The sequence below is a fragment of the Hemibagrus wyckioides genome, linkage group LG22 (assembly GCF_019097595.1).
Source record: "Hemibagrus wyckioides isolate EC202008001 linkage group LG22, SWU_Hwy_1.0, whole genome shotgun sequence".
NCBI classification, from domain to species: domain Eukaryota; kingdom Metazoa; phylum Chordata; class Actinopteri; order Siluriformes; family Bagridae; genus Hemibagrus; species Hemibagrus wyckioides.
Genome location: NC_080731.1, coordinates 12,437,325 through 12,450,971, shown reverse-complemented (window position 1 = coordinate 12,450,971; position 13,647 = coordinate 12,437,325). Strand labels below are relative to the sequence as shown.

Below are 13,647 nucleotides of genomic sequence, written 5' to 3'. Positions count from 1 at the left end.
TTAGGTTTCATACTTAAAGCCAACAGTGTCGCGACTCATTTGAGATCAGATTTGCGGCAATAATATAATTCTTTTCTTTATACTGATTCCAAAATATCTTGTCTCAAGTCAGGGGTACCTCTGAAGTTACTTAAAAAGAAACAGCAGAAATTGTCCAAATATTTCTCTGGCCACTACACAAATAACAACAACGTCATCTTGTCATTCCCATTATAATTAGTACTAATTAATAATTACTCAAAGCCTACAAAATGTATGCATTTTCTTTTAATGTTTTTAAATAAAACACATTTTTTTTTCCTCCTTGTTTTCAGTCGCCGCATCCAGGACAATACTAAAACACTGATGTAACAACGGTGGTCCACTAGGTGGCAGTACAATCACGTCTGAAATGTTTTTTTTTTTCTCCAAACAGCAAGAATATGGACCTTCTCTAACAATACACTATATTTCATAAATAATTTAAGTATAAACATTGAGCAGTCACTCTTCACAAAAAAAAAAAACAGATTTCACTCAAGAAAAAAAATAAAAAATAATCACAAGATCAAACGCAACAAAGCAAAAACACAGGATGAAGGCTTATCTTTGCAGTTAATTGCACTCAGATGCTTTGCTCTGGTCTTTTCTATTATACGGCGAAATAAAGCCTATCTAGGATTTGGCCAATAAATCATCACCAAGGATTTGGCCAATCACAGAAAATCCCAGTGTTCCAAATAAAATCTAGTCACAGTATGTTAGCAGCTCTTCAGCACTGGCAGTAGTTGCAAACAAATGAACGTACAAATGTGAGTCTACAGTAGCAAGTCTTTTTAGGGTGGGAGTGTTGACTGAATTAGGATGCACTGTTAGGGAGTCAGCGTTGAAAGAATAAGCGTTGCTCGGCAGTCAGTTAAATGTGGACGCTAAGTTCAGTGAGCTTTGTTACAGAAAGGCCTTAAGCTTTGTTAACAAGAGTCCAAATAGCAACTTCTGGTGACATTAAAAAAAACAATTCTTAGACATTCCTGGCAAAGAAGGTTTTACACCATGATGTCAGCCCGCTAAGCATACTGTAATGTCGCGAGCTGCACATGCTAATCAGGAAATCAGGAAATGCCAATCACAGTGACTATCCTTTATGGCAAAATGAATTCTTTCGTATGAAGAACAGCAGAATGACACAAAATCTTTGGCTGGAGGACATTAGATAGGTTTTAATTGAAGGTCTATCTTGTTTAGCAATAAAGAGGCTAAAGAAAAGGCCATCAAGTGTGAGCCAAGAGCGGCTGAAGGAGAAGCTGCAGTTCCATCAACTCACATGGAACCGAAACGTGACTCATTTTAGCAATCCAGTTTCTTCAGTGTGTTTAATTCCTAACCATTACTGCACTGAGAGGAAAAGGTTAATCAAATCAGACTGAATGTACAAAATACGTGCCTGGCTAGAAAACGTTTGGCCGTCTCTACTCAGTCGTGCCGGATACAAAGATATTCTGATTGTAACTGATGAAATGCAGGACTGAATTAAATGCAAATGAAATGACATTTGGTCTGCCGGATGGATAACAGACTACTGAACAGTTCCTTATAAGATCCCTGTTTTACTTCAACCCATGTCTGCTGTGTTGGTTTGAATTCTTCATATTTTCACGCCACGTTTACACAAAAGTCCAACAACAATATTGAGCTCTAGACTACAAACAAGGAATGATTTCTAGACAGATACTGCGGTTGTGTTACAAACTGTTTCGTGATCCTTGGAAATCTAGCCACGTTACTACTTACTACTGTACTAATAACTGCACTCCTGAAATAACCGACTGTCACTTGTTCTGTGGAGAACCACGATGAGGCAAGTCCTATCTACATACAGACACAAGGAAAAGGGTTTGAAAAAGCGCCCGCGGGTATTAAAAAGACAAGCTATCCGAGACTATTGAGCTCTGCGCTTCTGTGGAACACTGTTCTGTAGTCGCAACAAAAAAAAAAAAAGTAAAAAATAAAGTGCTTCCATTCAGACTTCCTCTCGCAAGGATGACACCAAAACAAAAGTCACAAAAAATTTTCACACACATAAAAAAATTCACCGAGCACCTCAGCTCTCCTGAAAATGGCATGTACACAAATTTACAGTCATACGAAGGAGCGTCTCCTGCCTCCTCCGTCTACACAATATATACAAGTAATGCTCTGATTGTTTACAAAGTCTCCTCGTGCTTCCGTGAATTTTACTATGAAAGTTGAGTCCGTCCCGGCCACGCTGTTTACAAAAGTGCAGCGGCGAATAAGCAAACGAGAAGTGCATTCAGGGCTGCTGTCAGTCTTAACCCAGCTGCAGAGCGAGGGAAAATGTGCCAGCGATCCCTCTCGGGGTGCAGCGCTTCCACGTCCTTGAGGGCGCTGTAGGCGGCAGCGGTGAAGTTGGCGTCGCCGGTGGTGAGCAGGTCAAAGACGCACGAGTGGAAATAGATGTCCTGGACCTGCAGCTGCTCGCTGCACTTTCTGGAGGCGCTCTCGAGTGTGAAGGCCTGCTGAGGTGGAGAGACAGCAGGGAGAGAGGGAGTGGCGCCGTGCTGGAGGCCGAGTGCAGGCAGCTCGATGCGCTCTGAGGCGGGGCAGCCGTTCACACACAGCTGCAGGTCCTGAGTGTCATCATAAGCCATAGCAAGCTCGTGGGGCATGCGTACGGCGAGCGTAAGGTAACGGCCCAGCTGGCGCACCACCACCGTTACGCCAATGTAGGCGGCGTGCAGCTCCACGTGGCGACCTGCCAGCTTTTCCAGCACCACCAGGCTGCGTGTCTCGCTAGTGCCACCTATGACAGTGCCGTCCATGAACGCCGCCGGCAGATCATCCGTCACCGCCTGGTACACCTTCTGCTCTGTGCACTCCTGATACGGTTTGAAGATGACAGTGATCTGGAAACAGAAACCAGCACATGATCAGTTGCTCTTGCATTCAGACCTCTTTGCTTTTTGTTTTTCTGCTTTATTTTGTTTACACTCATCATTACAGGACACTCTGAAAAAAGACTGTAAGACGTATTACTGCTCATCTCATACATTCTGTGCCAGCAGAAAGTTCTTATGAAAAAGAATGGAACTCCACCCTTTTTATCAGCAACAGATCTAAACCAGCACTTGTATCTGCAAAGTCTGGAGCAAGCAGAGTGGCTTTTAAATGTATTAAAGATCCATTTCACGTTCATTTGCTCTAAAAACTATGACTGTGATGTAGGAACAGAGCTGCTCAGGAGGAGGAGGGGGGGGGTGGAGAAGGAGATAAAGGAAGAGAAGGAGGAGGAGGAGAGAAAGGAGGAGGAGGAGGCAGAGGAGGAGGAGTTGGAGGAGGAGATAAAGGAGAAGGAGGAGGAGGTGGAGGAGGAGATAGAGGAAGAGAAGGAGGTGGGGGAGGAGGAGATAAAGAAGGAGGCAGAGGAGGTGGAGGAGGAGGAGATAAAGGAAGAGGCAGAGGTGGAGGAGATAAAGGAAGAGGAGGAGATAAAGGAGGAGGAGGAGATAAAGAAGGAGGCAGAGGAGGTGGAGGAGGAGGAGATAAAGGAAGAGGCAGAGGTGGAGGAGATAAAGGAAGAGGAGGAGATAAAGGAGGAGGAGGAGATAAAGGAAGAGGAGGAAGTGGATGAGGTGGATGAGGGGATAAAGGAAGAGGAGGAAAAGAAAGAGGAGGAGGAGTAGGATGAGATAAATGAAGAGGAGAAGGAGGAGGACAGGGTGTGTAGCATTTTCATTATAATTATAATCACAGGCCACAGAAGGCTCTGAGAATGACAAACTGCTCCTTTAATGCTTATTCTCAAGGGGGCAAATATTTTTCCCAAGGATGGGAAGCTGATTTCATGGCATGGGGTCAATCCTGGGATTTAAACTCACAACCCTCTGGTCAAACCCATAACTACTGAACTCAGAATGGTACATTTAATATCAGCAACCAATTAGCATTATACTGACAATATGCTTTAATATATTTGCTGTTTTAGTTAGTAACCAATGTCAGTGTGTATTTGCCTGTCAGCATGCACTTGCCTTAAGACACACACAAACATAACTCTACAGATTTCCAGTCATGCTGATCCATAACACACACACACACAAAACGGGGGAAGCCTGCGGAGTAACAAGATGTGTGGCGTTACATTAGTGCAGGATGAATGCAAGCTTTGTTCTCATGACATGGATGAAAAATGACCACTAACTAGCCATTAGGTGAGGCAGCTGAAAGGGCCTCAGTCGAGCAGTGTGTGCTAATAATTACGGGCGAGCGCTAATAACGCGCCCCACCTCCAAAGTCACAAGGTCACAAATGAGACGTGGGTAGTTATACCCCTCACACAACCAAGTGGTGTACCCCTCACTCGACCTTGGATGAGCTTCACATTTGTAGTTTGGGGAAAGAGAAGAGACTTGTCTAGAGCATGCATCTCAAAACCTTGCTAGTTTGACAAATATTTACAATCAGTAGAAGACAGAATGATGTCTAGCATGCAGCAGCCAATATACTGTCTTGGTGTGTGCACATGTATGTGTGCGTATATGTGTGTGTGAGGTCTTACAGCCGGACAAGTTGGAAAAAAATGGACACAGAGCCTTCTTTCAAGGCCACCTTATTAAGGGTCACGCCTGAGCCCGAGTTATATCCAGTCATTAGCAACGTTGGAGTTTCACAGACGTGTTAGTCACAAGTGTTAGTCACAAGACCTGAGCACTGTGCTTTGTTCAGCTAACACCTGTAGACAGTCACTCAAAGTTGTCGCACTTCTACGACTTGTGTCTTTTTTTAGTCTGCTACTCATACTATAATGACTTTATTACACATATAGAGTAATAAAAAAGGTTGCTCTGGCAAGAAAATACAATGTATATGAACTAGTAAGTCTGATGTCATTCAGCCACACTATATGCTGTACTACTGAACTATATATTCAGCTAAATGCACTAAACCACACTGATCTACTAACTAGTACATGCAATACAACTAAAACAATATATTAAAATCACTGTATACCTACAGACTGCACCATCTACACACCAGGTACAGATATATCACTATATACTTTCTTCACTTTGGCTCAGACTGCTTGTCATGCTAACAAGAAAGGGCATAGCGCCTCGGTCCTGAGGACTTTCCTGTAACAGAAAACTTACTAACTGTGAGCCAGGAGTCTATTCAAGATGACTTGGGGCACATGGTTAGGGACACCCTGGATGGGATACCAACTAATTGAAGGGTACAGTCTCTCTCTCTCTCTCTCTCTCTCTCTCTCTCTCTCTCTCTCACACACACACACACACACACACATATACACACATACATAAACACACCACAAAAAATGTAGAGATGCCAAACAACCTCCAATTCATATCTTTGGATGAAACCGGACAGAGTACCCAGAGAAAACACACAAAGCACAGGGAGAACATGTAAACTCCCTGTGCACACAGAGCAGAGATAGGAATCAAATCCACAACCCCGGAAGTGTGAAGCTAACGTTCTATCCAATAAGACGCCGTACACTGCTTTCATAAATATTAAATAAACATCTCCTTCACGAAACTCCATCACATATGAAGATAATATCTTTTGCTTTGTTGAATATCAGCATGTTTTATTATTAACCTGAGATGACGTGGAGCATCTGCCATACAAGTGACTGTGAATGAACTGTTACTATGGAAACAGTTGTGTATAATAACATGTGCATTATTAAAAACCAGTGATTGCACTATATTATGATTTCCTGAGCTGCTGTTACACAAAAAAATACCTTCTGTCCAATCAGATTCAAGAAATAAACATCAATTCTGTATAAATGACTCTAAAACAGCAGCTAACATACGAACTGAAAATCTAACTTAAATCTGAATTTGGTTTGATAAACGTTCATCAGGTTCTGTTGTATATGTAATTAGAGGATTGTGTTCTTTCCTCTACAGTTGCACAACACACAATAGAAGGTCACTCACCTTGTTTGTTGCTGTGGCACTTGATCCTTGCACCACTGGCACGTTCGTTACCTGCACTGACAGGTAATTATTATCAATAAGAGGCCACGCCCCCTCCACCTTGCACGTCTGAAACTGGTCCTTAAAAGTCCGAAGGTGCGGGTCTCCAAACAGACCACAGAACAGGTAGTTGGGCCGTGCGTGCTCCGGTGTGCCGGCGATCCCTGTGCCTGTGGCGGTGGGTACAGCCTGGTGATGATGGAAGCGGCTGTGGTAGTTGCAGGGCTCGATAGAAACGGCCGGGTGCGTGGAGGACGTGGGTCCGTCTTTGGAGCAGTTCCTCTGGCTCATGAGGTCACTAATACCCAGCATGGCCGAGTGGAAAACCAGGTTGCCCCTGCAGCTCTTGGCGGTGCGGTGTGTGCAGCCCGAGTAGGCTCGCAGAGCCTTACAAAACTCAGTGTCGAAGCCATCCAGAGACGGGTTCAGGTGAGATGTGAGTGAGACGAAGTCTGTGGTGCACTTCTGGATACGGCACTGTGGAGTCTGGACCTGACTTTCACCTGAAAGTGAAGAAAGAGAAGGAAAATGATAAGATGCTCCTCAATGGATCTGAGCCATACTCACAAACCCTGTGAGAAATTTCATGTTGTAACTGATCCCATTCACCTCATGATGTACATTCTGTAAATTGTAATCTGTAAAATGTAAAAGATTCTGCAAATAAATGAATGAATACTTCAGGCTGTGCTGCTATCAGAAAATAAAGCAGCCTAACACTGATTACTTTCCTATCTCAGCTTGCCCTGTAGTGGATTATTCCTCACAGATTATACAGAAAACCTTTTCATTTCATTATTTTGCATTTTTGCAAAATGAATTTACATGTGCTTAAAAATCTTTTTTTTTTGGCAAGTTCTTGAATTTTCTAATGGCTCTCTAGATACATGCACTTAATTTTTGTCATTTAAGAGATTAATATAAAGATAAGTTGTACAAAATGTGACTAGAAAAATAAACTAGGAAGGTAAAATGTCGCTTTTGAGTCTTTCAAAAAACCTGCCAAACTGATACAGTGTATTCTGCCAGGAGTCACATACATACATTGAAATGACGCTAGATCTATTGTAATAAAAATACATTAAAGTGTGATTTTAATAAATGTTTTTTAGATGCATTTTTTTTATTCCTCACATCTATCAAGAAAGATTAGAGTCATTTTATTGTCACTTCCACAAAGCTGCAAAAACAGTCCATTATCTGATTATGTATAATAACAGCCAATTACGTTGTTATTATGTCACCTGCTTTATTTGCTAACAAATTGCTCATCACCACACTATGAACCATGAGTCAAAGCAATGTTAAGGAGTAGCGTGCTGTGCACTGTGCATATGTGCAAATAATTTCCCTATAAGTCCCAGATCTGTCTAAAGGGTGTGCCGAGTGTTTCTTCAAGGTCAGATTCCGGGACTTGTTTTACACTGCAGCGCAAAGACAGCGAGACAGAGAGAGAGAGAGGAGAGAGAGAGAGAGAGAGAGAGAGAGAGACAGCCGATTCAACAAGCATGTAAAATCTCCCCTTATCGCCAGAGGAGCCTGTTTATTGCACCAATAAGATCAAATAAAACGGCACCTCAATGGATCAAAACAGAGGAGGCTTTTCTACTGTGAAAGCAATACGTAGCAGCTAGCACCCTGGCCTGGAGACACAAAAGAGCCACCATGCAACTAATAAGCAGCTTTAGCCACTTAGATTCACTTCAAATGCAACTTTGATGTTTTCATCAATACATTATATCTACATACAAATATAAACGTTTTCATAAACATGCTTAACCATGAGGTCCAACAACTTTTCTGGTTCTCTTTTCGGACACTCAAGTGCACACTCAAGTGCAAACGTCCACCACGCTCACATGCCACAGTGGTCTTTGTTTAAAAACGCTAAGAGGCTCCGTTTCATTATTGATTATGCAATTTTCACACGCGAAGCACTTCACTCCATTATCTGGCGATGACATAGCACAAAATAAAACGCCTGAGAGAGTGAGAAAAGAACATTCATACACCATTAGCTTGCGACTCGCTTTAAAGTGTGTTCCAAGTGCATTACCTCAGAGAGTGAGAGAATGTGCGAGAGAAAAAATAAGAAAGAATAAGAGAGAGAGAGAGAGAGAGAGAGAGTGGTTTAGAGAGGCCTTTCATAATCCGATATCAGCTGCAGCCTCTCCATTAACACGCCTGTAATGACTCAATCTTGCACACTAAGCGGCCCCCCACTGCAGCCTGCAAGAGCAGCCCATTCAAATCCGCCTGATTTGATTATCAGATGATGGCGTAGTGCAGCCAACGGCGGAAGATCGGCCCAGCGTCCTCCACTGCAGCCGGCATGACAAAGCATGGGCAGATTGGGTTTCACTGACAAGCTGTAAAACAATATGGAGGACCAGCTGAAGCCATGTTGTGGTACAAAGGCAAAAGCTTTGAAAAATGCCAGGAGGAAGGCTGCTGAATCAACTGTCAATGTGGCAATATGGGTTTTATTTCTTTTGTTGCATCCTGTCTGGTGAAATCTAGAACCAGAAAATAGGAACAGGTTTTAGTCATAAAACATGTATCTATAGGTAGCTAAAGAAACCGCTAGAAGACGAAGCAGTAGATGTAACCACATTAGCTATGGATGTCCCACATCTCACCCACAAACAGAGAGGCTTTTCACAGATGAGGCCACCACATGACCTCATCACCTGGCAAACTCATGCGCCTCTAGCACTTCACCCAGCTGCATGTGTGGGGCAATGGCAAGATGTTGCCCTCTGACACTGAGATGTCTGAGACGTTTACAGGACGAAGGAACTCAGCTCAGAGTGGGGGAAATTGCCTGTTTAAGTCTAGTCTGTTCATCACATTTACTAATTTGGCTTTAATTTCCTTAAAAACTGAGACAGGACACAGCTGAAGATGAAGGGTGGTGCTCAAGAACCTAATAGTTGCAGCATGGTGGTGGTGCTGGTGCTGAGATTTGAGCTCTAGCTCTGTAGCCCAAAGCCTTAGTCCATGAGATGAGATGTCTATCATGAGTCTACGTTCAGAATGAAGTGTACGACCAAATCTTTAGGCACGTGCAGGCCGAGGCTTACGATCGCGGCTGATCCTAATCCAATTCTCGGCAGTCATGGACACGGTCTGTGTTTTTTTTTTTTTGTGGCTAGGTAGCTGAAACACAATTAGCACGTCACCTGACACTGCCACTTCAAAAACACTGTCATGAGGGGAGCCGTGCAATTGGATCCACATTCATACCAATAACAACAATGACACCGGGACACTCGATAAGAGAAGAAATGTGGGGGAGCAGAGAAAGTAGGCCAGTCGTCTTCGTCCCCTAAAGCTGTTTGTAATTTTAGAGTGAGTGAGAAAAGGAATGTCTCAGGGGTCCCCCAGGTGGGGGCAGCAGATCATAAAGTATTACTCGCAGTGCAGCGTGTACAAATCAAACTCTCACAGTTTGTGTTAGAATGTCTCGGTGTACTGCCAAATAGTGTAGCTGAACTCAACCGTCAATACGTCCTCTGTAATATATTGTGAATTGAACAGATTATAAACTGAAACGATTTATATATATATATATATAAAATATATATATATATATATATATATATATTATGGTATTTATATATATATATATATATATATATACACCTTAATAATACATCATTCTTACACTGTGGTTCTGAATTGATTTTTTTTTTAATTGCCAAGTAAACTCACAGCCTCAGTGCCTCAGGCGTGAAAAGAACAAAGTCCTTGGTCTTCTTTTCTGGTTCAGCCGAGATCATAAAACCAAGCTCGTAATAAACCACAGGCTGTGAGAGAGCGAGAGCGAGAGAGAGAGCAACGGAGAGAAAAAAACAAGGTGTTTGTTTCACAGGCTGAGTTAATTTGCAGGGCTGAAGTGTGTCGTTTCGGAGCACAGAGCACACCCTTGTTGCAATTAAAGCCACTGGAAATATTTTCTCAGGGTGGCCAGGCGCTTTGCGAGGCACTTCTCAGCTGCAGAGGGGCCCTCGCCGGTGTGTGAAGCGAGTGAAATTTCAAGATGTGGAATTTGGCCAGGGCAGAAAGGTCAACTGCACCCCCACATACACCCCCACCACCACCACTACCAATCCCATCCTCCTTCTTCTCCAGGAGTGAACTTCAACAACTGCCTACAGTGAGGGAGCTTACAACCCACCGTGTCCCAATGACATCTCCAGACCCAAAGCTGTCCTGAAATCATTTCAACTAGTGTTGATTTAGTGTTGAAAAATAGGGTCTGACTTTTCCGCACATGTTTAACAGGAGCATGTCTAGGCCAGGTGATAACAAAAGATTCATTTTCCATCGTCTTGCCTTGCCACGAGCTATTAGAAATGAGAAAAGGCCAAACAAAAAGAGACAGCACAACATTCTGCTCAGTCAAATGTAATCAAGACTCCCTGCATATTTGGAAGTCCACCAACTCCAGCAGAGATTCACGGCTGAAAACAGAAATAAAGAATATTTTGTCAGCCCACTTTAAAAAGATGTCTTAAATTCCTGCTGGCCAAAGCACCCGTGACCACTAAAACACACAATGTCATACAGTGACATTGGGAATTTGCAACACAAGTAATATCTAGTAAGAGATTTCTGGACAAACTGTAATTCTTAAATATGTGAGAGATGTTCAAAGAAATGCAAATGACGAACGTATTCAGCTTCCCATGGTCTAACGGCTGCATGAGACTCCTGTGACTATGAGATCTTAGAAGTATAGTGTTTTAAAAGCATGTTACTGAAGCAACATATCAGCCTGCATTATTATAATCAAACAGTTTAGGTAATCAATGTGATCGAAACCCTGCAGAAACTGAATCCTCACAGCACACAATAAAACATTTTAACATGTAAAATCAAAACATTTGGCTAATATCACAAAAATGATTCACAAATGATCTGATATATCTCACTGACAGGACCTGAGTTAAACTGAATGATGAAGGTATGAGTACACAATTGCAGGAATATTGTATTAAAGCTGCCTTTAACTCTGAGTAGCTGACAGACAGGACCAAAGGAAACCAGGACACCAAATGGGTTCACACTCTCCTCTGCACAAGCAACCCGGGCGCTCAGAAACCATAAGGTACTCAAATGAGCATAATAGGACATCCACATTAGACAAACACGATTAAGATGCACATAAACTATAGGTATCTGATATGCCTCAAATCCTTTGCGAACAGACGTATATCTAAGATAGACCACTTTGTTCGGAAAAAAAACAGATCATACAGAGATAAAGGCTCACCGATTAGGATTTCTACAGATTGAAACAGATCTTTGTCTGATAATCATCTTCTATTAGCAGATTTGCGAGAACTAAGACGAACAGAATGCAAGCCTAATATTTCCTAAGATTTCTAAGGATATCAGATGTACAAAAACAGAAGAAAAAAAAGAAAAATCACTTCAGAGAAACTTCCCACATACAGAAACACACTCAAGCATTCAATTTCAATTTCTATTTCTTTAGACGCTTCCATAGAAACTATATTTCTACACGAAATTGCTATAGCAGAGAGGATTAAAAGATGCATATATGTAAAAGTAAAAGCAGCTGCTTTTAGTCAGTCAGAGGTTTAGCATTGATGAGCTGTAGGCCAGCACTCATAAATATATTGAACCAGACATATTTAGAGCCTCAGTAACATCATGAGTCCATCAGCAATAAAAAAATAAATAAATTACACGGAAAAAGGAAACACTTTAGTTTGACACGGGTCTGAGTCGGGTCAGTTTCACAGTTAAATCCGATTCAATATGAATCAGCATCAATACTTAGTGTAACAAATTAGACAAGAACAAGACCCATTTCCCCCAGTTCAATCTTGTGAGGCCAAAAGAGTGTGAAATCGCTTTTGTGTTGATTGATGCAGCACATCTGCTCCAACAAGCATTGTAGATTTCCACGTCAACGTATAGGAATAATTATTATTATTTTATACAATCGGCAGCAAAAAAAAACAAACAAAAAAAACACCGTGCCTCCATGAAAATCCATGCATTATAACGGAGCTACTTAAAGTGTATCAGAAGTATAGCAAAGCGCGTGCCTGTACTTTACAGCATTATAGTAATGCTTTAGGAATAGAAGTAGAAGCTCTTAGCGCGTGACTCAGTAGTGAGTATATAAGTGAATAAGAGTAATCACCAGTGTGGAGCAGGAGTGAAAGGGTGATCAGGAGCAGTAGAGAGGCGGTGAGAAGGCGCTCAGCCCCGCGGTAGTAAGATCCCGTTTGCCCCATGCCCATCCATCCAGCGCGCGATGGGGAGCGACCCGGAGACTCCTCGCGTCACGCAAAAACGAGTCCACAAACCGGAGCTCCGCTTTCCCGTGCTCCTCCAACTTCACTCCTTCATGCACGCTCGCATTCAGTCGCACCGTCCGCGCCCCGAACACACAACTGAAGTAGCGAACTGAGTCCAGTGGAGAGAAACAGAGAGAAAGAAAAGCGGGTCTCTGGAATTCAGCGCACAGTTTTAGTCTTTCTCACAAAACGGTCAGTCCGAGCGCGAGAGCGAGCGCGAGGCGAAGATCAATCCATGCTCCGACCACACCATAGGTACACACACACATACATTCACACACACACACGCACGCATACAAGCACGCACACACACACTACGCGATCGTCCTCCGTACGGAAATCTATCCTTCCCCCCTCCGCCCTCCAGACTTTTTCCGAGTGATCGATAGTGAATCAGCCTACCGCTGGGTTTAGCGGAAAGCCCGCCCCCCGGCTAGCTCCACGCGCCCGCCTGCCCTGTAGTGAAAGGCTTCAGAATGTCAGCGAGTCGACTCTCAAGAACAAACCCGTTTAAGTGATTCGATTCCGAAATGATTCGGTGGATTCGGCACTGTGCTGTATGCAGAAGGAGGCACACTGTGCTCTACTGTACAGTTTATACTATGCTTTGTGTACTTTGCACTGAAAATATCAAAATGTTGAATCGTCAGTCTATGCTCATAACTTGCCTTAGCCGTGTAGAGGTCTTCTCACGTTTAGTCTTTGTCCTTTCAGCTATGGAACAAAATTTAAGGACAGACAGATTCAGCATGTGTCTATCATTATTCATTCATCTTCAGTTAAACAGCTTTATCCTAGTCAGAGTTGTGGAGGATCAGGATCTGGGGATGTTGGGAGTGAGAATAGTGGAATACACCCTGGATGAGACACCAGTCTATGACAGGACAACACGGACACACGCCAAGATCATATTCAATCCAGCTACTGGCATATTTCTGGGAAGTGAACCAGAGAACCCTGAGGAAACCCATGCTGACATGGGAAGATCACACAAGCTCCACACAGACAACATATCACCGCTCCAGACACAGCTCACAGCTCCAGACACAGGGTCGAACCAGGGACCAAACTATGCCAAAACTAAGTTTAAACAATTGTTGGCAACCACTGAAAAGGTAATCATTAAATTTTACAATAGACATTTAGTACTTGTAGTTGTCCAGATGCTGTGGACTAAAAAAAAATCTACATCAAGACCAGATATGTTGTGGAGTATGGTACTAATTGGTTTATTTGGCAAGGTACTTCACACTATTTGTCTTGTGTGCAGACAAAAAAAAAAAAACCCCGTTGTGGACGTGAAT

The 13,647-nt window shown here is 42.9% G+C and overlaps 1 protein-coding gene across 1 annotated transcript; it reads right to left on the bottom strand.

Moving 5' to 3' along the window:
• Positions 1-237: 237 nt before the first annotated feature.
• Positions 238-12,737, bottom strand: rgmb (repulsive guidance molecule BMP co-receptor b). The gene is made up of 3 exons (XM_058375485.1): positions 12,187-12,737; positions 5,967-6,508; positions 238-2,903 (listed from the first exon to the last, which is right to left on the bottom strand). The coding sequence occupies exons 1-3, from the start codon at positions 12,284-12,286 to the stop codon at positions 2,250-2,252; spliced, it is 1,296 nt and encodes a 431-aa protein (XP_058231468.1). The 5' UTR covers positions 12,287-12,737; the 3' UTR covers positions 238-2,249.
• Between the last annotated feature and the right edge of the window lie 910 nt (positions 12,738-13,647).

Bases quoted from the DNA above. Each gene is read 5' to 3' on its own strand.
- rgmb (XM_058375485.1), bottom strand. From the start codon at position 12,286: ATGGGCATGGGGCAAACGGGATCTTACTACCGCGGGGCTGAGCGCCTT. The intron at 6,509-12,186 runs GTGATTACTCTT...CTTCACTTTCAG, and splicing joins TTCACTCCTGCTCCACACTG to GTGAAAGTCAGGTCCAGACT. The intron at 2,904-5,966 runs GTGAGTGACCTT...TTCTGTTTCCAG, and splicing joins GTGCCACAGCAACAAACAAG to ATCACTGTCATCTTCAAACC.